Source organism: Ruditapes philippinarum, unplaced genomic scaffold, assembly GCF_026571515.1.
Source record: "Ruditapes philippinarum isolate M1 unplaced genomic scaffold, ASM2657151v2 ctg1579_1_1_1_1, whole genome shotgun sequence".
Taxonomy (NCBI): Eukaryota; Metazoa; Mollusca; class Bivalvia; order Venerida; family Veneridae; genus Ruditapes; species Ruditapes philippinarum.
Genome location: NW_026864882.1, coordinates 53,232 through 76,984, shown reverse-complemented (window position 1 = coordinate 76,984; position 23,753 = coordinate 53,232). Strand labels below are relative to the sequence as shown.

At 33.1% G+C, this 23,753-nt stretch overlaps 1 protein-coding gene across 4 annotated transcripts in view; it reads right to left on the bottom strand.

Annotated features, from left to right (window-relative positions):
• LOC132727141 (adhesion G protein-coupled receptor L3-like) overlaps positions 1 to 23,753 on the bottom strand; it is a 60,359-nt gene that overhangs the window by 10,088 nt on the left and 26,518 nt on the right. For 3 of the 4 annotated variants that reach the window (XM_060712554.1, XM_060712553.1, XM_060712551.1), the window contains 17 exons: positions 19,031 to 19,260; positions 17,838 to 18,066; positions 13,711 to 13,810; positions 11,976 to 12,030; positions 11,083 to 11,314; positions 10,349 to 10,486; positions 8,951 to 9,049; positions 8,133 to 8,224; positions 7,397 to 7,585; positions 6,656 to 6,727; positions 5,444 to 5,549; positions 4,270 to 4,389; positions 3,635 to 3,719; positions 3,314 to 3,419; positions 2,594 to 2,640; positions 1,811 to 1,943; positions 845 to 951 (listed from right to left, as the gene is read on the bottom strand). In XM_060712554.1, coding sequence (XP_060568537.1) covers positions 845 to 951; positions 1,811 to 1,943; positions 2,594 to 2,640; positions 3,314 to 3,419; positions 3,635 to 3,719; positions 4,270 to 4,389; positions 5,444 to 5,549; positions 6,656 to 6,727; positions 7,397 to 7,585; positions 8,133 to 8,224; positions 8,951 to 9,049; positions 10,349 to 10,486; positions 11,083 to 11,314; positions 11,976 to 12,030; positions 13,711 to 13,810; positions 17,838 to 18,066; positions 19,031 to 19,260 — 2,140 coding nt within the window. The remainder of the gene's footprint in view (positions 1 to 844; positions 952 to 1,810; positions 1,944 to 2,593; positions 2,641 to 3,313; positions 3,420 to 3,634; positions 3,720 to 4,269; positions 4,390 to 5,443; positions 5,550 to 6,655; positions 6,728 to 7,396; positions 7,586 to 8,132; positions 8,225 to 8,950; positions 9,050 to 10,348; positions 10,487 to 11,082; positions 11,315 to 11,975; positions 12,031 to 13,710; positions 13,811 to 17,837; positions 18,067 to 19,030; positions 19,261 to 23,753) is intronic. The other variant, XM_060712552.1, reaches the window with a different exon arrangement.

Below are 23,753 nucleotides of genomic sequence, written 5' to 3'. Positions count from 1 at the left end.
CAATCAAGCACTTTCTAAGCTATTTTTTTCCATTTTCAACAACCAACTATCGATTTTACCAACACAAAGTCATTCATTCTTTTTTAAGTACCTTTGCAGCGAATCCAAACACTCTTTAAGGGAATTAACAAATTCAAGGACTTATAAGCACTTTGTAAGAAAAGGACCCACATTTAAGCATTTTTTAAGACTGTACGAACCGAAATTAATTAGCATTTCCCCACGTTATTCTGCAGATACGTTCATTCTTCATATGCTCTATTCTGTATGAATAACTTTCTTCAAATATCCAAATATAAATTTTAAATAACTTAAAATGCAAAGTTCCAGATAATGGGACTCTCTGTATACAAACAGTTCAAAATCTGAAAACGGACAAGTTTAATACAAGAATGTAGTAGGAAAGGTGTGTTATGTTGCTTTATTTCATATGTACCAAAACTGTAAAAAATTTTGGTGTTTCTTTGTTGTTGTTGTTTTTTTGTTTTTGTTTTTTTTTTGCTGTTATTGTTGATGTTGTTGGTTTCCTGGTTGTTTTGTTTCATAGTTTTGTATAAGTTTGTTCTTGTTTGTTAAGGTTTGTGTTTGTTGTTTGTTGCTGTTGTATCTGCTGTTGATCATGCGGCTGTTAAAGTTGTCGTGGTGGTGTTTTGTGCGTGGTATTTTATTTCAGTTTGCTGTTTTTCATTGTGATATTTCGCTGTTTCAAGGGCTTATTATTTATAACTTTTGTAATTGTTTATTTTCTTTATTTCTTTGTTTTGGGGTTATTCGTTTTCTCTCATTTTTGTTTCAGTCGTTTTAATTGTTCTTTTTTCTCTAATAACAAATAATAATTGCAAACCTCCAGAAGAATGCGTGGATAGCTACATTAAGTACTAGACATATCATGGAAACTATACATCCTATCATGGAAATGACTGACAGTGCCTCCTTATGTTCCTCCTCAATCTGAAAATATAGAGTACTTATGTAAAGTGTTTGTAAAATTGTTTTAGAATTGTTTGGAGTGTGCCTATACAATTTAAATATCCATACTACGAATGTGTTTAAGCTTTTATGTGTTAATATGAAATCGACAGGCCAGATTTTTTTGTAGTTAATATGATATGTGTCAGAAATACTTTTTGTTGTAAAAACTACCTTACTCGAGACCATATTTGCACAAAGACTTGTAAACAAGTTTCAGCAGAGCTTAGATATACATGTAATTGTCAAGTACTAATTTTTTAATGAGAATTCATTAATTCACGCCCTGATCAAGTATCAAATGCATGTCAAGTGAATTGTATCTTTTTGTGGCACTTTAAGGCACAGTAACACTATTATTGTCATTTTAGCACATTCTAGATAAACCGAAAGAGCCAGTCCCTTGTGCGCATAATTGACCAAAAATCGGGTTTCCTAAATAGTTACAACCTTGCTATATAACAGTAGCTTACTTGAGAAAACATTTGGTCTGAAAATCAATTTAATTTTGGGCGTCTGTTAAATAAATGCAAGTAGTGACTAATTTTTTTATATTTTTTTATTTGCCATCCACAGATGTTTCAAATAATTAATATATATTTGTTATCATTTTGGAAATTTATATCTTCAATTTGAACTCATTATATTACTTTAGGTGCAAATCTCTTCACAGTCTGTTACAAGTGGAACGTAACCCAATTATTATAAACTTTCAGATTCTACGTCTTATTTCAAGCTAGTCACTTAATCATATATAAAATCTTGTAAGTTTAATGCCTAATTCGTACTTATGAAAGCGATGATATATGCTAAAATGAATAGTATTAAAATACCTACATACCTGGTGTTTGGATGGACTCATAAGCACAGCAAAATTAGTAAGATGGTCGCAAACGCACACAACAACTTCTTCTTCCTTGTCATATTTTTTCAGTCGACATCCCTCATCAGACCAGTAACCTTGTGACATTTCGCTTCACAAACAAGAAACATTTATTATATTATGTTTTTTACGTCGAAACATACGCAGTATTTTTACTTGCCAATTTATGGATTACCCCAAAACAGCAATTGAACAAATACTGTTACATAGAGATATGTATAACTTATAAATGCGCACGTTAGCATATCGCGGACCACGTATTGTTTCCCTGTGACTAACATCCATGCGTGCTAGCATATTATGCAGTCTATAAAACATGTCCTATATGCTACATGAATTAATTTACGCAGTATTTACGTGTAAAAATATTTTTCTGAAACCCCGCTTGTGGCTATAAAGCTAAACTGCTATACGGTCATAAACCATTGTTTTACAACTTAATATCAACATTAACATTAATTATCAAATCATAACTACATGTACTATAATATTATATTTCATGTTATTAGATAGATTAATAGCAGGTATTTATCTCGTTGTTTTTAAAGTAAATAATGATTCGTCATTTTAATTTTAAGTAGATAAAAACACTTGTTAATCAGATAAATATCGATTGCACATTTTTAATCATGAAATAGATGTTGAACTGGTGATCGAAAGACGCCCCATCCGAAATATAGTCCCAAAGATAAATGTTGATCGGCGACAGTTTTAGCTCTTTTGCATTAATATTATATTTACCTTTTTGACTCCTTCCAAAAAGAACACCTCGCATTATCCAACGAATTCTGAATATAAGGAACAATTTTGTTTTAGGAAAAGTTATCTATTATTCTTTAATCTCCACAAAATCCTATAAAAAAACATTTACAAATACATAATTATATTATGAAAATATTACAAAAATATAACGTTTTCGAGAACTATTCCAAGCTACTGCCTGCCAAAGCTGTTAATGAACCATATCAGGAACCAAATAAATTATATATATGATAAAAACAAATCTGGAACCTCTTGCGATAGCCTTATAACTTAACGGTATACCGGTTGTTTCATGAAGAATTAACCAAAGTGAATTATGTTTCAGAAATATTAGTTACATATATTCAATAAATGCACGCATTCTTTTACTTGGGAACCATACGCCGATTGTCATGGAAAGGCACTACTGTGTCACTTTAAAGGTTCTATCATAACCGCCGTATGAATACATCTGAGTATGTTCCAAATTTCACAATTTTGGTGTTTAAATGATGAATTCTGCCTTAGCCGATGCTAAAGGGCGCGGCAGGTAACTTGCACTTACTTTCCAGTACCGTCCATGGACAGGCTCAATCAAACCGAGTCGTGTTGGGCTTTCTTTAGGGATTCTGTTTTTCTCTATTATAATGCCCTTCCATGTAACTATATAAAATTGCATGGTATTGAACAATTTTGAACATTTGTGAAAAAGTGACTTACGTTATACAACTGAAATTGAATTTCCACTGGGCTGACAAGTTGTCGCTTAATGTTGGGATAGAATGTAAATGATATTACTGGAGCATTCAGCTGAAGATCATCGGACCTGATGTAACAATAAAAATAAAAGCAATGAATTTATTTAAGGTATCAAGCATATGCATTTTAAAATATGACTTAAACAAGCATAATTCAAATAGATATTTATAAAACAAACTCAGTACAATGATTAAAAGCAGTACGGTATTAACATTATGACGTAAATGTTTAATCAATCTACTAGACTAAGTATGATACATTTAAAGAAAACCTTTAACTTACATAGTGATGTTAGTCTTGTTAGCTGAGGATGGTATTATCAGTGATAAATTTCTGTACATAATTCCACTAAAGGATTCGGCGGTGCCTGCAAAATTTCAACATTAAATGCACTTCTCATTAAATATAAGAATCATATAGCGTATTGATATATTTTCCGATTAAAAAAAGTAGTAGTGCTAGTGAGAAAAAATAAAGTTATTAGAAAATAATAATTATTATGATTTAAAGAAAGGCGACTGAAAAAAAGTTATTTTATATCTGCAAGTCTTTTTCAATGTGTTGAAAGCGAACTTTATACGACCTCTTGTCACGTGTGGATGTATATATGTGTGATGTCCCCCCTCCCTGACAAGGCGTCTTGTTGCAAATATTCAAATTGACAGAAAATTGCGGACAATGTTTAACGATCTTTATTTTCACGTATTATCGTGAAAAAAAAACCACCAAATATTTCAAGATATCAAGGATTTCCATAAAATTGGCGAATATTCTACTCATACAACCTTTATAAAAGCTTTTACTTGTTAACAATCTACACTTTTAATATTATTATGTTTAACATTCGAAACCTTTACTTTCTTTGCCATCGTTATTTTAAAATCATATTTTTATACATGTTATTAATCGATATATACTGTCACAGTTAATCACGAGCCCATCTTTCCTTGATCTAGCCCACTCTGCGACACTTTCTTTTCCATGTTCAGGGAAATTCAGAGCTTCGTTACATGATTGTACAGACGCCATCTTTAAATCTGCAACATAATATAACAAGGGAGCCATAATGGCCCTAGATCGCTCACCTGACCCATAGAACTCATCTAAACAATTACTTAGACAAGCATTCTGACCAAGTTTCATGACAGGTAAGTCAAAAATGTGACCACTACAGTGCTTACAAGGATTATCCCTATTTGAGCAGTGTGACCTAGTGTTTGACCCCAGGTGACCCTTATTCGATCTTGATCTAGAAATCATCAGAATAAATTTTCAGACCAATTTCCAGGATATTTGAATCAAAACAGTAGCCACTAGAGTGTTAACAAGATTTTTCTATTTTTAGCTCGAGATGACCCATGTTCAAACTTATCCGAGCAATTACCTAGAAAAGCATCCTGACCAAGTTTGATAATAATTGAGTGAAAAATGTGACCACTAGAGTGTTAATAAGGTTTTTCTATTTTTAGCTCCTGTGACCTAGTATTTCATCCGAGATGACCCATGTTCAAACTTGACTTAGATATCAATAAAACAAACTTTCAGACCAATATTCAAGATATTTACATCAAAACAGTAACCACTAGAGTGTTAACACGATTTGTCTATTACAGCCTCTGTGACCTAGTTTTTCATCAGAGATGACCCATGTTCAAACCTGTCCCAGGAATAACCTAGACAAGCATCCTGACCAAGTTCGATGACAATTGATTTAAAACTGTGACCACTAGAATGTTAAAAAGGTTTTTCTATTTTTAGCTATGGTGACCTTGTTTTTTATCCGAGATGACCCATGTTCGAACTCATCTGAACTATCATCTAGACAAGCATCCTGACCAAGTTTGATGATGATTGAGGCAAAAATGTGACCGCTAGCGTATGGACGTACGACGGACATTCAACGATCCTAAAAGCTCACCCTGAGCAAGCTCAGGTGAGCTAAAAAGAGGAAGTTTAATATCTCGGAAACATTAATTCTAGCAATTAAGAAAGGTAGTGTTACCAGAAAATCATTTCTACACAATACTTCTTTGTGAAGTTACTTAAAGTTTGAAAATCAATTAATTTCTAATTTTAAAAACAGAGGCGTACATAAATTTGACTTTGATATCTCAGCAGTGACATTTTTGGATGATGTCAAGATCTTCTCCACAAAACGATCTGTTGTCTTTAGAACAACGTCTGCCCCTGTGCCTGTCTAAATAAACCATTAAATGATAAGAACAATACTTGAACCGTAATCTGCCTGAATCAAACTTAATAAAACATAATATAAACTACTACATACTGTATAAATATCTGCCCTAGAACCTGTCTTAATTCAAAAATGTCTGCCACGGAGCCTATACTATACTGACCAAGTACTTGTTTATGAAAAAACATATCATGATGGAAACACTGTCTGCCATGGAAATATTTAAATAAAACTTACTACGATGAGAACAATGTCTGCTAAGGAACCTGTTATATAAAACATGGCATGCTGTCTAAAGCTGTATAAAAATCATACCATGATAAGAACAATCTCTGTCCCGTAATGCGCAATGCATTTATATCTCTTAATGAAAGTAAAACTGCGTACATCAGGATAAGATGGAAAACCCTCACATTTCTCGAGTTCCGGCTATATGCGAGCTCGATGTTGCTCGCATAGCAATCTTTACGGTAACGCGAGTTCCTGCTTAAAGTGATGTTCGTCGGAAGTACTGAATTGACGCATCGCAACTTTCCGAATTACAATATAACGACAAGTGCCGAGGAATTCTAATTGAAAACGGATGCGTTGATTGGTCTCTGCGCACTTCTATGGGAACCATACTGGGTAAGGGAATCATAATAAACTGGAGCAGAGTATAAAAATCCGAATGACAGTTTTTAAACGGAAAATGTAAAATGAAAATGAACGATTAATTTATACTATTTCACGGTAAAAGTAAATCGAGCTCACTTTAAGGCTTTGCCTTTTTCATGTCATCTATTTTAATAGCTGGAAAGAAGTGATCTCTCGGCAGCATTGAAAACAGCACAATTACAGGAAAATTGCAGGATCGGTCTGATTGTGTCTGTACATGAAGTATAATGAAAATGTGCAACATCCTTTACACACCCTAGCATCGCCTTGACCGGTACTCAGTTTTCAACACTTAAAAGTGCTGGATTCAATGATCCCGAAGAACCAGAATAACATAACAACACTGAAGTGAAGTACGTGACAAATATTTACGGCTGCCACACCGCACTTAAAACTATATAAATCTTTTACGTAAAATTAGTAGGGGAAACGACGAGACGTTTAATAATTACCTGATTTATGTTCACCTTCCATGTCTGTGCTGTACTTTCATCCAGGATATTGTTGATTGTTTGTATATATGACTGAAATAAAGAAAGATGATATTTTATCTCTAAAAATAAACCAAATAATCATATGATTTCGCTAGTACTATCTAGTTTTATATTCACAAGGAATGATAAGAAGTTTAAAATGATAAACTATACTTTCCTGGTATTTCGGTATCTCCAACAGGCAAGCGGGTCTATACAAGCTGGTGAGTGAGCGAGCGGAAAGGAATAAATGCAGTTTCCAGAGAGTTATATAGTCTAGCGCGCAATTAATAAAGTTCTCTTTGGTGCTTGATAACAATTTCCGTTAAAGAGCAAAGTAGAACAGATGTTAAAATAAGCTGGGAGAAAATTGTTATATGTTTATTCTTATTACGTTAATAATTGCTCAAAAGGTCAGTGTTTGCGTCCCTATGTCCGCTAACCGTGGTGAGGCATATGTAGGTCTTATTGCACCAAAACAAGCTATATGATTGATTTACGATCTTACCTGTATAAGCATGTTTCATTAAATACGGAGTAAATTTAAACAGCCTCCAAACAGAAATTTACCTTGAGCATCCAAATTACAGTTTTCTGACGTGTTGGGCGCAGTTTCGCTGCTCAAAGAAAAAACTAGTTGACATGACAGAAATTTATCAGTAACCATAGTGATGATTTTTTTTGTCACTAAAATGTCTTTGAGTGATCAAATGTACTTACATCTGTTACATTTTCAAGGTTTGTTGTGTTGAATGTTACCACATCAACTATTTGTGCAAGTGTATTAACAGCTACGTTTATATCTCCAATTAAAAGTGAACTATTCTCGTCCGTGTCTGATGTCTCATTTGATAGCTCATCCAATACATCAACTATATTTACATGACCTGTCTTTTTGGCATCAATAAACTGTAATGCAAAGAAAAAGCAACTTTTGTACATTTTAAATAGATACAAAAAACATAGTCATAATGATTTTAAAAAATGATTACAATTTTAAGTTCACAAAGAAAAGCATTAATAAATCAATTCTTGATTCTAAACTACAGGTCTATTCAAATTTATTTATTATCTTATTTAGTACATTTTTCGCAGAATTCAATGCGGCATAAACAGATGTGAAAAATAGTCATTCATACTGTACATTTATATCGTTGCTTATGCATTGGAAAATTGTAACGATAACATATGAAATCTATTTTATTAAAAATATTAAGTCTTTTGTTGTTCGTAAAATATATAAAATAGCGTGTGACTTAAAGTCTTTCGATATTTTCTTGTAAGAAGCAAATCAATTTAAATTTCGAAAGGTTCTACTCAGGTGCATGATTGTGAATTAAATGATACATAAAAGGGCATCTGAGATCTTTCTCTACCATGGAATATAGAAAGTAATTGAATAAAACAAACAGCGCATGTGTGATAAACCAAAATCATAATTCTCTACAATCATTACCTTATCGTAAATGTTCTCAATTGAAGTTTTCGTACAGTTGTAGACGGGGTCCTGATAAATTCCAGTTTTGGAACAGAACCTTGTTACATTACCTGAAGAAAAATGAAAATTTTGCTTTGTATGGTTAAAGTTACAAAATTATAGCTTTGAAGGTAAAACATGTTTGACGCTAAGTGAAAATTAATAATATTAAATGCCCGCGTCATGCATTTTTTAGGAGTTGGAAAAGCAACAAAAGCATGAATTTGAAATCCCATTTTAATTCAAATTAGATTTTCTCTCTGAAAGATGACGCCTACAGAACAAGGTGGGGACTGGGTCCGAAGCCATACTGTCTATGGAGAGAGAACGCAGAAATAGTATTAAAAAAACTCTTCATGAAACGTGCAAAACTATTTAAAATTTATTGGTCTTAAATGGGCACATTTTGGATGGCTATTCTAAAATGTTGCTCGAAAAAAAAGTTGATAAAGTTCTTAGAGATAAAATATGAATTTTGTATGTTGAATAATAAAAATATGTCGTAAAAGTTTAATTATCTGTTTTTTAAAGACACCTAACATCGGATCATGTATCTGGTTCAATATACAATTATTTCATAATAGTTAAATATTTTTCATACAAACTACTATTTACGCAATTATTTATTGTATAAGAGACCTTCTATAAAAGACAAATTCATTTAAACTATTGTGCAGCGATTTTATTGGAGAGATACGAAGATTATCTACTCTTTAATAATGCCTACAATATATTATGAAACAGTTTCTTTACTTTTGATGACAAAAACTAATCTTTAAAAGCTAAACAAAATATACCTTTATATCCAGTCGGGCAATTATGCTTAGAGGTCTCCCCTGGGATTCCTGTATCCCATTGGATATGCCTGTAATCAGTATCGCTTAAACATCTACGAACTGAAATTGGTAGGTGTGAGAGTTAGAAAGAGATGTCAGTAAGAAATCGAAATAGATAATTATTAAAACGTAATTTTTTTTATGCATTCATAATCTCTATCTAAAAACCTATTCTTAGTTGCTCGCATTGTCCATGTTCCGTCTGAAATACATTCCCCTGTTTTTAAGTCGGTAAACTACTAGATGGCATTACAATTTTCCCGTTTTTTTTTGTTTTTGGGGGTGGGGGTGAGGGGGCGCTGCGTCATGTTGGTGCTGCATTTCGTCGCTTTTGTTCTCATATTTTTACATGACATCACATATGTTTTCTTGAATACATAATTTTCATGTAAAGAAACGAAACACACAAGTTCGATGAATTACCATTTTAATCAGGTCAGACTAAAGTCAGTCTAAATAAGATCTAAAAATATAAGTTCAAATTCTTAAAATTGCTGACTACTTTCGAATTATCCGGAAATATTCATGAATGCCTTGAAACAAAACTTAAGGTAGACCACCCCTTATGCATAATTATCACCTTGGAGAGTATTCAAATAGGCTATAATCATTGTCAACGGTATTGAAACTAACAACCTGGGTTCATTCCCGGAAGGGCAACTTTTTCCTTTCCTTTATTTTCTTTTTTACATCATTTATGCATCTCTCAGATCCCTTAAGGAAAGAAAAAAGTGTTTTATTTTAATTATATCATTATTTTAGGTATGTATTTGCTAAATAATGCCAAATTAAATAGCAAGTAAAAAGATGATATCAGATTTTATTTTAAAGCCTAATAAAATAAAAACTACACGGTATGTTTTTTATGTTGTAAGAACAACCAGTATATTTTAAAAATATAATAAGGGAAATTTTGAAAACACCCTTAAATTATGTTTAAGTTTATGGATATTTTGAATAAGGCTTTCTACAAAGGGAAATGGTCAAATAAATGATAAAAGTGGGTGGGTAGAGTAGGGTACTAACATTTTCATATAATTAACATCATTTTGTTTAGAAAAAATAATTTTTCTCCCGTAATGTGTTACCTGAATGTTATTATTTGTTTCTTGACAATGGGAAATTGGAAAATATTTTTCATAATGCTGATATTATAGATTATTAAGAGTTTCCTCATTTCTTAAAAGGAGCCCTTCGAACAGCAAAGTTTTAGTTCAGAAAAATGCTCATAACTCATAAACCAAACGGTACAATTTTGTTAGAATTTTGCATACAGGTGACCTTTAACGCATATGTTGTCAATTTTCCAGTTCTTTATAGTGCCAATTAGAGTTGGTTTACCTCAACGGAAATACTTACATTCAATAACTAAAGATAAAGTGGTAATTGATGTTGGATAGACTATGTCTAAAGCTTGAACAGAAATAGTACAAGTCTTGATGTCGTTAGGAACTCTATTTTGAAGCTGGACCGATCCATTATTAGTGATGTTAAATACTGAAAAAAAGCATTATGTCATTGTTATAATATTGTACACGAATATAGAAAATGCATTGCAAGATCCATTCGAACAATGTACATATATATGCAATACAATAGCTTACACTTATCACCTTTTTAACCTTTAAACATTCTGATGACCGATGAAGAAAAATTAAACGTTTGGTATTAAGTAGAAAAAGACCAAGCAGAAAGTAAAATATTTTAAAATGATGGAACAGTTGTACATTAACCAACCAGTATTTTGGTCGAGTTTTTGGCCGGTCTCAAAATTTTATTTGAGGAATCTGACCATTCAAAATAAATGTCACTGTATGCTATCAAGGAGCGCATGCGTCCACCTAATACAAGCAGAATTCATAACTTTTTGTATGAAAAACGATACTTATTCGGGGCCTGGCCTTGGTGAGGAACATTTTTAATAAAACCATTATCTGTAATAAGCAATAATACTAAGATTATCATGCACCTTCAGGAAGTCAAAACATGTTGACGAGTGACTTATCTAGAAAGGAAGTAAATTATTTTGGTTATGATGAAATACTTACGACGTTCAACAAATTAAAACACAATTGTACAGGTGTTTAACTTACAGTTACAGCTGTCTGATCTCAAAGCGTATGTCACTTCTTGGGAGTAAAAGACGGCACTGACGTAGTTTCGGGCACGGCAAAAATTGTCTAAACTAGTAACCGTTTCGCCCTTTCTTGTCATATAGGTTTGGTTGTATAAAGTAGGATTATTGCAAACTGGCTCGATATCACCGATGTCTGTGACTGTGACATTGATTATTGAATTGGCACTTAGACCACCGCCGTCCCTTACCTTGAAATACATAGACATATTTTGACAAGCAACTCTATGATAAAAAAAAAATATTAGAAGGAGAAGAAATATCAGGATGGCCATGCCCGATAAATAATATGGATATAATTATATTGGGAAGATCTACATGGATATACATAATTATAATTAAAAGCAGGGAACAAAGTCAGACCCGACTTTTACGCCATTCATGTGACGGGGCTCCTTGCCGGTGGTTCTTGTTACTTGGTGGTTTCGGGGTTGAGTTCATTGGACGCTGCCTTTCCTTGTTGATCTTGTTTATCATATTTACAGCCGTGGCCGGTAAAAGGGATTGTGAACGGTAGCTTTCACTTCCCAGTTCGTCCACATGGTCAATGAACAAAGTTAATCAAACCGAGTCTTTTCTTTCAGTTTTGTCGTTTAAGGCGTTCTTTAGCGAATCAATTTTCCCTATTTTGAAACAAATCCGACATACATTTGTATTCCCTTTTTGGAATTTAGAATTGAAATATTAAGGGTATGTTCTATGCAAGTCTGTATCAAAGCAAATAAGATAATATGAAAAAAATAGTCATACATTAAAAAAATCTATGACATAACATTTCATAAAGTATGAATTCAAGATAAAAATTGTATTATGCACGTTGTCATTTATAAAATTTATAAGAAAACAACTCACCAAAACATCAAACAGGAAAGTAGGTCCGCCTGTATTTTCACTGTAAGTCTCCTGACTGAAAATGATTTCTCGTAGTAAATTTAAGCAAATCATAATTTATCAAAATATAGACAATAATGAAGTAAGTAGATATCTTACAATTTCATAAAGGAAATTGAACACTGCATCAGCCGGTGGTAAAAATGTGGACGGTACCTTGCAAATGCCGTTTCGGACGTTCTAAAGGGATTCATATTTTCTCTCTTTTATTTGTTTGCACACTATTGTCATTCGTTTTTAATGCTGTAAAAAAATTCGTGCACTGCATTTATTGTCGTGAGAGTTATTAATAAAAACAAATGAATTATATATCACTTGTAGGGGAAATCTGTCTCAAATAAGAAAACAAAAGAAAAGGCCGAGTAACCGGCGTGTCGTGTAAAAGAATGATCATTAAGTTACCTTAGTAACGTAATACCGGCGCACGACAAAAAATTGGGCTAGTTCATTACTGTAATTGCATTAATTGTTTGTTGCTGTAAAGTGGCATTTGCTTTTAATGTTATAATTTGTTTAACTGTCAATAGAGGAATGATTAATGTAAAGTATTTTGTAGTTTTTATTGTTCTTAGGCAACGTACATGTAACATATTCCACCAGTGCACGAATATATTGGACAACCCTCGTCACATGCGCCGGCATTATACGGACGGACGCCTGTCTGACCAGTTGTCATCGTCTACCGACTCTCGCCCTTTTACAGAGCGTTTGTGCCATTTAAAAACCAGCCTTCGTGACACTGAACTTGTCCAGCTTGCCCTTTTAAGTTCTTTGTAGGTATCTGTTGGTGTTTTACCAATATTTGCATAAAATTTAATGATTGTCCGTATTTCCAGACGTTTAGCGACTGACATTTTTCAACGTTATTACATTATTGACGACCACACGGAAATGTTTGTTTACGACCGTTACAAAATGGCAAATGAAGTCATATTTTCTAGTGACGTTAGGAATACGTACACACACTTTTCCCTGAATTTTAACGTTTTATATGTAGTGTTTAAAGAATACCGTGATGCATCAAAGTAATGAACTAACCCATTTTTTTGTTGTGCGCCGGTATTACGTTACCAAGGTAACTGTTTGACGATTCGTTTTCACGACATGCCGGTTACATGTTTTTTCTTTTGTTTTCTTATTTGAGACATATCTCCCCTTCAATTGATATATAATTTTTGTTTTTCTATCAAAAACCCTTACGACAATAACTGCAGTGCACACATTTTTTGGACAACCCTCGTATATCTTATGTTATAATATAATAAGTTTTAAAAACAAGTTTTTTTCATAATCTTTATTCTCGAAAAAGTTGTTACATAGAGTATCTCTGTTTTTTAACTGTACGTAAAGAGAATAAAATACTGTTAAACAAAAAATGATGCTGCTTTTTCAAGTAGGGTTTTAACCGCCTACCAATGACTTTGTGTACGCGCTGGCTTTGAATGATATTTACCAACACATTTCTATTTATTCTAAACCTTTGGAATATTCTGTTTCATCAGCCGTTTTGGAAAATGTATATGTGCTAAACAAAACACTTATATATCATTCCAATTGTGTTAAAATATAGCATTAAATGCCAAATTTTATAAGCTGACTTTTTTGAACGAAGAAACGTATTAGTATCTAGTTTTCATAAAATGTGTATCTTATATTTTAAAAAAGGCTAGAAAGTAGCTTTAAAGGTACGATTTACCTGTCCAAGAATTTGTCCGCGTCCAGCACTGATGCTGTCTTGATTTGGATAGTATCGATTGATATTCTTTGTACCTCAAACAATCCATTTACCTCTATATCTAGAAAATAAATTTAAGTATTAGATATCGCATTTATACAAATCTACGTACTTTTTTGCAAAAGGGACGTGTTTTGTTTTTTGTTTGTTGTTTTTTTTTGTTTTGTTTTTTTTTTGGGGGGGGGGGGGTTGTGTTTCACTTTTTTGTTGGGGGGGGGGGAGGTTGTTGCTGGGATGCTTTTGAACGAAACGGATCCGAGCAAAAAACCATATCAGTTCGGACCATGTTTTTATTGAATTTTTTTTATAAGTGAAACAAAAGCAATATAATCTTTCAATATGCTTCCAATAACTAATCAGAAAAGTGTGAATATATAAGATAAATCTCATTTCAATAGCCATTATGTTACAATCTTGGGTCCCCGCGACTATGTGGTATAGGTCATCGACTTAAAAGCACGTATTCGTCACTGCTGAGGGTTCAGTCGCAGCTTATACCACCACAATTGCTTGAACATAATTGTATGTTAAGTTGGTTGAACACAGTATCCGTTCAAACCTGAATTGATATTTATTATGATAAAGTGACTTTTAAGCTGAACTGTAAGGATTACACAAAATTGGACTCATTGAAGATCATTGTTCTGCGCCCACAGGCGCGGGTCTATTTGTGTTTTCTACATTTCTTTTTGTACATGGACCCGATTTTTATCAATTTATCTCTTCGATTTACGGCTAAAAAATTAATTCGGAATCAGGAATTCATTCCAATTTCTGTTATTAAATGTCATATGTTGTTTCCCCTGATTATGAATGAATGAGAGTGTGAACAAATTTCACGACTCCATCGCTGGGAAGGCAGTATAAAAGACAAAATAAAAAAAAATCTAATTTGGTAATTTATTTCTTACATTTGTATCTTCTACAGGAAATTACAAATTATTTTGTAGTACACAGTGGGTTATTTATTTTATTATGAATTCGGAAGCTATTAATAAATGACAGTCAGTAATTATATATAAGTAGTTTATGTTTTACGAAACGGTCAATCGTGTCGCGCTATGGTAATAAATAGCAAACTGGAGAATTATGCACGAAATGTAATGCAAAAATATTCAAGAATGAATTGCACTCTTTATAAATTTATAGAAAAAAATCTAAGTAGGCCATTTTGTACAGATTGTCATATTTTAGTATTATCAGTTTGAAATTGTCTTTTCCGTATATTCTTTCCGCTTTTCTTTCTTTACGGCCATGGTTGCACTTATGACTTTTTTACCGTGAATATTCAAATCGGCCTAGTTCTGGCTTCCATAACTTTATATGTCGCTTTTATTTTGACTTTGTATGACAGTTAATAGGTCTAACAGTAGTATACTATAAAACTTATACGCAGTTCAAGTCTCTTGAGCTAAAATCGACTCTGATTTCCCGAATTTTATGCTGCTTTATATTTTGTGTGAAGGCAATCGGTTTTATGGTAGCTTGAGTGGAATGTTGATTTGTCGAATATTGTGACATTTTGTCGACATAAACTTTCGTCTGCAGTTTTTACATGAGTTTTTATGTGTAATTGATAGACATGCAAACAAACTAGTAGATTGACATCCCAATTAATCACTTAATAGACTTTGTTTATTTTGACTAGGTCTACTGTTTTATATGTTCCAAAGAAATACATTAAATATTCTAATCTCTAGAAAGCCCACCAATGTTCATGATGAACAATGTCTTTCGTCCGCCCACTCAGAAATGATATACAATTCTGGTCAAATTCAATTAACCTTTGAAAAGTTTATAAGAATATTTGGTCATCAGATGTCTTCTTGTTCATCTTCGCTTGCTTCATTTTCTGCTTAGATGCCCTGTGATGCTTTGCATCATGATATACTATTTGGCGCAAAACATGTAACGGACATTTTGAAAAATAAAGTTGATGGAAGTTCTTATTTTGGCTTTAGTTATTTACATGTGGATATTTATTTACATGATTAGTTGTTGATATTTTAAGAAAATGAGTAGCATTATAGGTGAAAGAAAATATACATGCTTTAATATTCTTTATAGTATAATATTACTGCCTACAGTAGTGAAACAAACAGAACGATGTTGCACTACTCTCATGTCACATTACAACTTTTGTAAGTCTTTTTTTGTATTGAAATTATTTTTCTTACCAGGTAGGCATCAGTGAAAGCATTTTTTTATATTTAATATCTGGCCCTCTCAAATGGACAGTGCATACCATTAGTATAATTATGCAAATTTAAATGATTTACAAACCATGCGGAATAATGTACAATAGTACTTAATCTAAATAGCAAATAATGTGCGTAAAAATGATTTTGTAAGGTATCTGTAATGAGCGCATGTTTTGCGCGGAGCTTCTCAATTGCTGCATATTGCAGAAAAAATTTTTACTTGTTTATTATATGCCTAACTGATGTGTACGACACTCGGTATTATATATCAATGGGTAAGACCTACAGCATGTTTTTCGGTGCCTTAAGCAAAAAACAAACATGTAGTTTTTAACAAATGGCGGAAATTTGATTGTAAATATTATGTTTTAAGTCATTCAGCAGCAATTGGCTTGGGCATTTTAGCTTGCCAAACCATTTTGCGTCATTGGAATGATACTTTTAGTAAAGTAAAACATTGCAAACTCTATAAGCACATACATAATATATAGTGATTCTATATTCAGCTTTGTAAACAAACATAATAAAAGTGTGTTTTGGGTCACCTGGAGATCATTTAGTGTTAACAAAATTGAAAAATGAATCCCAATGCCACCAAAAGCTATTCAAATATTCCGTTTCAGTCGTACGAATATATTCAAGGGAACGAAACAGCAATAACATTGATACACCTTGCTATCTGCATCATCCATTTTACGTCATCTTCATAGCAATTAAAGAAATTTAAAGTAAAAGGGACAAATTTCAGCGAACACTACGGAAACTTGAATTTGAAAATGGAAAAACATGTCAAGCACTATATGATGTTGTAGATACAAATTAATTTTTTTTCAACACATATATATTCCATACAAATATTCAAATATGTATTATTTAAGTACATGTGTATCATGCTTGTTTAAATAAGTCTTTAAAGAGACGAAATGAAGAGGGGGCAATTATTTGCGGTAAATTTCTTCGTTACATGCGAAGATATTGTCATCAAGGTATGCTAGTACAAGTTAAAGTGCCAAGAGAGGTTTAAAAGACTAAATAAGCATTGACATGTGGCACTTAGTTTATTCATATTATGTATCAACCAGCTTTTGTTTATCTTCAGTACCAAGAAGAAAGACAATTTTCTGAATTTGGGACAATTTTCCTATTATCAGACATAGTGACAATTTGAAACACCTCTGAAAACAGAGGAATATTCTTATAAATAACTCCGTGTTTTAGAAGGTGAAGACGGTCTATTCAGTAAGGTTGGAACTCACTTATTACGCAAACAATTGACACTGGTCGATTGTTGTGTCTATTTGACAATGAACGGGTTATAAATGTGTAATTGTTTTCTGTTTATTAAAACGCGTATCATATAAATTCCGCAAAATAGTAAGTAAAGCTAACCAACTGAAGCATATTACTGCATATTGACATGAAACCTTCATTGGCACCCTTTAAATGACTTTTTGTAACAATGTTTTCTTTCTAAAAGTGCCAACAGTTAGTAAACATAAATGGATAGGTACTGGTCATATTCAATGTACAATTATTCCAAAAAGATCCAATTACATTTTGCTATATAAATCAAACTCCGGAATATTTTCAAATAAAAAAGACACATTTATATGGTCTAGCGGAAAAATATAAGTCTTTTTCAAAACAGCAAATATTTTAAAGTGTTTGGCAAATATAACTTGCCAAACATTTTTAAAAGATATTTCGACATTATTTCAGTAAATTTATGTAATAGTGTGTGGAAGAAAAGAGATAGAAGATCTATCAAATGAACGCAAGTAAGACAGTAGAAATGAAAATATATATTAAGCTTACACTGCTTTAATATAAATTTCAGTAAATGTAGGAAGCCATTACATCTGTTTGCTTTTAATTAAATAAATTTACCTGTGTGACTATCTAATTGAATCTGTAAATCTCCGAATTTTCCATCATCCGGGTCAGATATTGAGAGATGGGCTACTATTGTACCAACTGGGACATGTTCACGTACTTCAGTAATAAGATAATCCGGTAGAATAGTAGGTCGGTCATTCACTTCTTTCACGTCTATCCTTATTGGAACTCTATTTACTGTTACATTCTTGTACGGCTCTTTGAGTACACTGACATGTGCCTGTTGTCAAAAAAAAAAACATGACAGAATATGGAGTTTTCAAGTTTCAAATTTACATCTGCGAACATCCTCAGATGCACATTCGTGCAGTTGTTCAGGGACAGACACACTCTGGCCGTTGTTAACCGAGATTTGTTGTGAGATATAACTGAAACGTTCGTGGCGGGCATCGATTCTATTCCAAGAGGATCAACCTTAACCACTTTGCAGTGTTTAGAAATTATAGTTGCTCAGATTCATGTAGGGATTTTTTCACAGCCAACATGAAAATCGCATATATGAAATCTTCTGTAGCGTGTTTCAAAATACTATCACTAAACATTAAAATGTCGCACTAGGGTCATTCTGATTTCACTAGCATTATTGTAGAAACAACTTCAAAACTAAATTTAAAAAAAACGAGCTTTTTTGGGTATTATTTTTAATGGTTATATGTACTATTAGATTGAAATTTCAAAGATATTTTTTCACAGTAAAATTGTGTGGATCTGGCTATTCAATATTTCGTTAACAAGTTTTCAAGTTTCATTCAGATTTAATTTTATTCCATTTAACAAGTTTTCATGCAGACGAGCGTTTAGTCCATTTTATAACGATTTTGTCTTTAGATAAAATTAAAGAAAATATAGATTTGACAACAAATAAAACAGTTCAAAAGTGCAACAGCAAAGGACCAAAAATATATATATTGCCTTTAATAGTGTTTAATTGTAATATCACAACCCAAAACGAATGATCGGAGACGTAACATTCACTACGTCATAAGATTTATATTGACGACAAGTCCGATGGGATGAAAATATTGATATGTTTTTGTATGGTTTTAATATTCATAGAATTATGAATTAAATTAAAAAAGACGGTCAAATAACATCTGTATTGATTGTAAAAAATACTCAAGAAAAAGAAAATACATACTAAAAAAGGGGAAAAAATACTTTGAAAGAAAATTTCATTAACTTACATTCCAAGTATTTATATAGGGTGCATTTTTTATTGTTAATACAAGGTAGTTTAAATTTCCAGATTTCACGTTTTCTACCATAAAGTATCTGTGTTCGTTATATGTGATGTCTAACCGAAAAGACACGCTAATGTTGATCCAGTTGTTGCAAAAGAAACTAATTTTCGTAGAGCTGTCTCCTTTCGGAAGGTCGTCACTAATGGTTAGATTTATATAATTTGGTGTGCACTCTAAAATATAGAAATAAGAACTATGGATTAAGATGTTCAGACATTCAGAGATGTTTGAGAAATAAGCAATTAATATTTAACCTACGCGAACTAGAAGACATATTTGATGCCAGTATACATCCAGGCCCGAACAGTTTTTCCACACTGGTGGTAGCTATATATTTGTATTCTGCTAATTAATTTCCGTGAAATAGAATGTTCTAATTTTAAACCATGGCTATGGGCATCAATTTGAAATATTTCTTATACAACAATTTGCTTTGACAGAAAAGAATGTGACGCTTCGTTCATTTTATAGAGCTTGGAATTATAATAAAGCAGCTAACATGAGGTATTATACAAGCATAGACTTGTGTTCAGCAGACATTTTCACAAAGAAATCTTACGATTAATCTTAACTTTTTGACTTATGATAATCGTAAGTTAAATCTTAAGTCATATTCACAAAGTCACTCGTAAGTTAAAATTTTATCTTAAGATAAAAAATCACGATAAATCTTACGATAAAAACATCCCTAGCAACGTTCATTTGATATTGATGTGCATTCTCTATATTTGATTCCGGTTTTAAAATCAATAAATAAAGAGCTTGAAATATCTATTGAACACAATCAAATTTCAATAAGAACAAAAAAAATGATTCAAACTTATATATTTTATGATAATTATAAATATCTAAAAGATTCAGAAAGAAGGTCAACTATGTTATTAATAAATAAAAAGGTACCACTAGTACATGCTGGCAATGAAATCGAACTCACCAAATGTACAAATTATAGTTTTCAATAATACTACAGTATAGTTCATAAAATGATACACGGGGCAAAATGATCCATCGCGATTTTTCACGTGATCACGTCATCTGTGTGACGTCAACAATTTTCTCCGACAAAGCGTCCGTAGTTCGGTCATATTTATCGGAAAATACGATATCGTAAACTTTACTGATAATAAATCGTGGAGAAAAAAAATCGATTTTGGAGCTACGTAAGTAAATTTTGATATCGTTTAACTTTTGTTTAAAACAAAAAAAAAATAATTAGGATATTTTTGTTTGTATGTCTTGGTATGATACTATATAAATCCTGCTTTTGTAAACTTCAATAAATGTTTCTGAATTTTGATTAGTTTTTTTTTACATAATGCACATTGAATGTGAAGGGTGCTGTTGGGGCAAGATGATACAGTACGGCCGGGGGAAAAATGATACAGTGTATCATCTTGCCCCATACATTAAAATAAATTTCAGGATTTATGTCATCGTGATTCAACGTAGCCGTAACTATAAAAATATATCTATATGATTGCTTTTGTCTTTATAATATCATAAAAGTAATGAAATGCCATCATATTGTTTCAGAATGGTTCATAATTACGTCAGAAAAACCAATCGAGGTTGTACTCCAGGTGATGTGATACTAAAGGCCATCAGGTGTGTGTCGTCAGATGGAATGTCTATACACTATATATTCCTTATCCATTAGAACTCCCGAGGCCACGAGTTTGTCAAGGGCTACCAGTTTCAACAAGGAAAATGTTGCTTCCTTCTTTAAAAAGTTGGCTGAGGTGATTGACAGGGACTCGATACAACCTTGCGACATTTGAAATGTCGATGAGACGGATATTACTACTGTCCAGAAGCCACGGAATATCGTAGCACCGAAAGGAGTCAAACAAATTGGTACCTTAACTTCAGCCGAGAGAGGGGCACGTGTTACTATGTGTGCTTCTGTGAGCGCAACGGGAATCTCAGTTCCGCCTATGTTTAATTTTCCAAGGGGAACTATCACGATCACTTCGTTCGAGACGGGCCGGTCGGATCTATAGGAGCTGCTCATCCTAGCGGGTGGATGACGGGGGAGAATTTCACGACCTATATCAAACATTTTGCATCGCACGCACCACGATTGTCATATCAGTATTGAGACACTAAACCACGCAAAGTCAAACGGTATTGTAATGTTATCGTTCCCTCCACATTGCAGCCATAAATTGCAACCACTTGACAGATCGGTTTTCGGGCCCTTCAAGAGGTACGTCAATGAAACTCAAGATGCGTGGATGCGCAATCATCCAGGAAGCACTATGACAATTTACGATATTCCTGGACAGGTCAAAACAGCATGGCCTTTAGCTGCAAAGCCCACCAATATCATGAGTGGCTTTCAAGTGTCTGGTGTCTATCCTTTTGATGTCAATGTATTTGGAGAGACCGACTATGCTCATTGCAGTGTTACAGATAGACCTTTGCTAGACGAAACATTGAATGCGCCTACTGTCTCGCCTACTCATGCCGTGTGCACAGAAGGAACTCTCCATAATACACATCCGTATAATACGAATCGGTGGCAAACCTGGGACGAAATAAATCGTTTTATGAACGAAAATGGCAGAGAAGGTTTTCCTGTTGCGGGTGATGGACACTGTCTATTGCACGCCGTTGAAAAGTGCATTGCCTTTGAAGGGGTAGTCAAGCAACACACAAGGAACTGTGCGAAGGACTTGTCAATGAAGTAAAAAACCACATTGACTATTATGACGACTTCACGACCGACAACCAGGACGCCATTTCAGACATTTTGAATTATGTATATGACAAAAAATACAACACAAATATTGTTGATATGGTTTTGTCGGCTCTTTGCAACCTGCTTGGTGTGTCGGACATTGTGTACAGATTCGGGGACGATGGTATGAACATTCATGAAATGGGTCCTGGAAGACCAGGTGTCGTGTTTAACGGCGATATCCATTTAGATTTGATAGGAGACGGTGTAAATGCGCATTGCAATGCCCTCAGACTCAATGACGAAGGAACGGCAGAATCGACAGAATCATTTACTGAAAAAGGTCGCTCTAAAAAACAATCGGCCATTCTTACAGACACTCCTGAAAAGAAAGGAATTGAAGTGGAAATACTTGACAATGTAAGAAGTAATAAAAAGAAGAGCCTTCCTAAAAAGAAAAAGAGCCTTCCAAAGAAAAAAGGAATCAAAAGGAAGAGTAAAAATGATACCTCTGAAGAGGAGGAATGGTTCTGTTTAGTTTGCTCAGAGCCTTATTCTAATAGTCTGCCACGCGGAAAATTTATCCGATGTTTCGGCTGTAGGGAATGGGCTCATCAGGAATGCACAGGATTGAATAAAACGCAGACATACATTTGTCAGAATTGCGAATCCGATGATGACTTGTATATTTAAACACATAGCATAGTGTCTAACCGACATTCTGACGTATTTAAGACAAATTGACTAGCATAAACCTGAGCTTGAAACTTTTCATTTTATGAGATTATTTGATTTGTGTGACTGTTGTTAATAATTTAAGTTTTGAAAATCCATTTGAGCTAACAAATTGTATAGCAATTGAGCAAAATACTAATAGATCTATCTAATATGTAGCACCAAATATTATTTATATGATTGAAATACTAATTTTGAGAGCTATTAATCTTACTGTATCATTTTGCCCCGTATACTGAATCATCTTGCCCCGAGCACGGGGCAAGGTGATACACTCGACCGGCCTTATTAAATTGATTATTTCTCATATCTAAATAAGTTATTTCGAAATGTGCTTATTTAAAACAAAAGCCAATACATGGATGTACATGTATATTATTATGCAATAAAGAAAAAACACTCCAATAGATAAAGAGAGAAGGCAAAATGTTAAAAAGTGGACCATCTTGCCCCGGTCTCCCCTATTCATAAACCTCTCCACCATGACGTCATCAAGTCATGACGTCACAAATGATTATGTTGAAAAATAATTATACCTCAATTTGTGTAATTTATAGCATACTGTTTGCTTAATATATATTTGCCCTCCAACTTTTTGTTTGTTTTTATTCAGTTTAGGTAAGAGATACATGATATTTTACCCTTAAGAGAGAAATAATTACACTTACGAACAGGGAAGACCTATCGTAAAGTTACGACAGATTTTGCACTTTAGATTTTCTTAAGATTTTTTGTGAAAAGGAGATTAATCGTCAGATTTCTCTTACGATAAAAATTGTCGTAAGATTTTTTTTGTGAAAATGTCTGCAGGTCTATATATAATATATCATTCGGTCCTGAAAAATGTTTATCGTCCTCGGTTGATTACAAACATGAAATGTACAATGACCTTGTCTTAGCGCGTCTTATGCACTTGCTTATCCTCTTTCCCTACGGTCATAACGTATATAGATTTAACACGCCTCGTGACATCTTTCTAAAAGAATCTGCACGTTTCAACTCTATAAGATAATCTACACGTATCAACTCTATAAGATAATCTGTCAGTTACTTATATTATTTTTATCTAAATTTTATAACAACAGATTACATAGATTATATTACTTTGAACTTTGTTGTTGTAGTTTTTGTTGTTGTTGTTGTGTGTGTGTGTTTTATTTTTAGGGGGGGGGTGATTATACCACAATGGCCCATTTACATTATAAATATGATTGAACTTCCTGAATGTCTAGTGCGCAAATCATTGTAAAG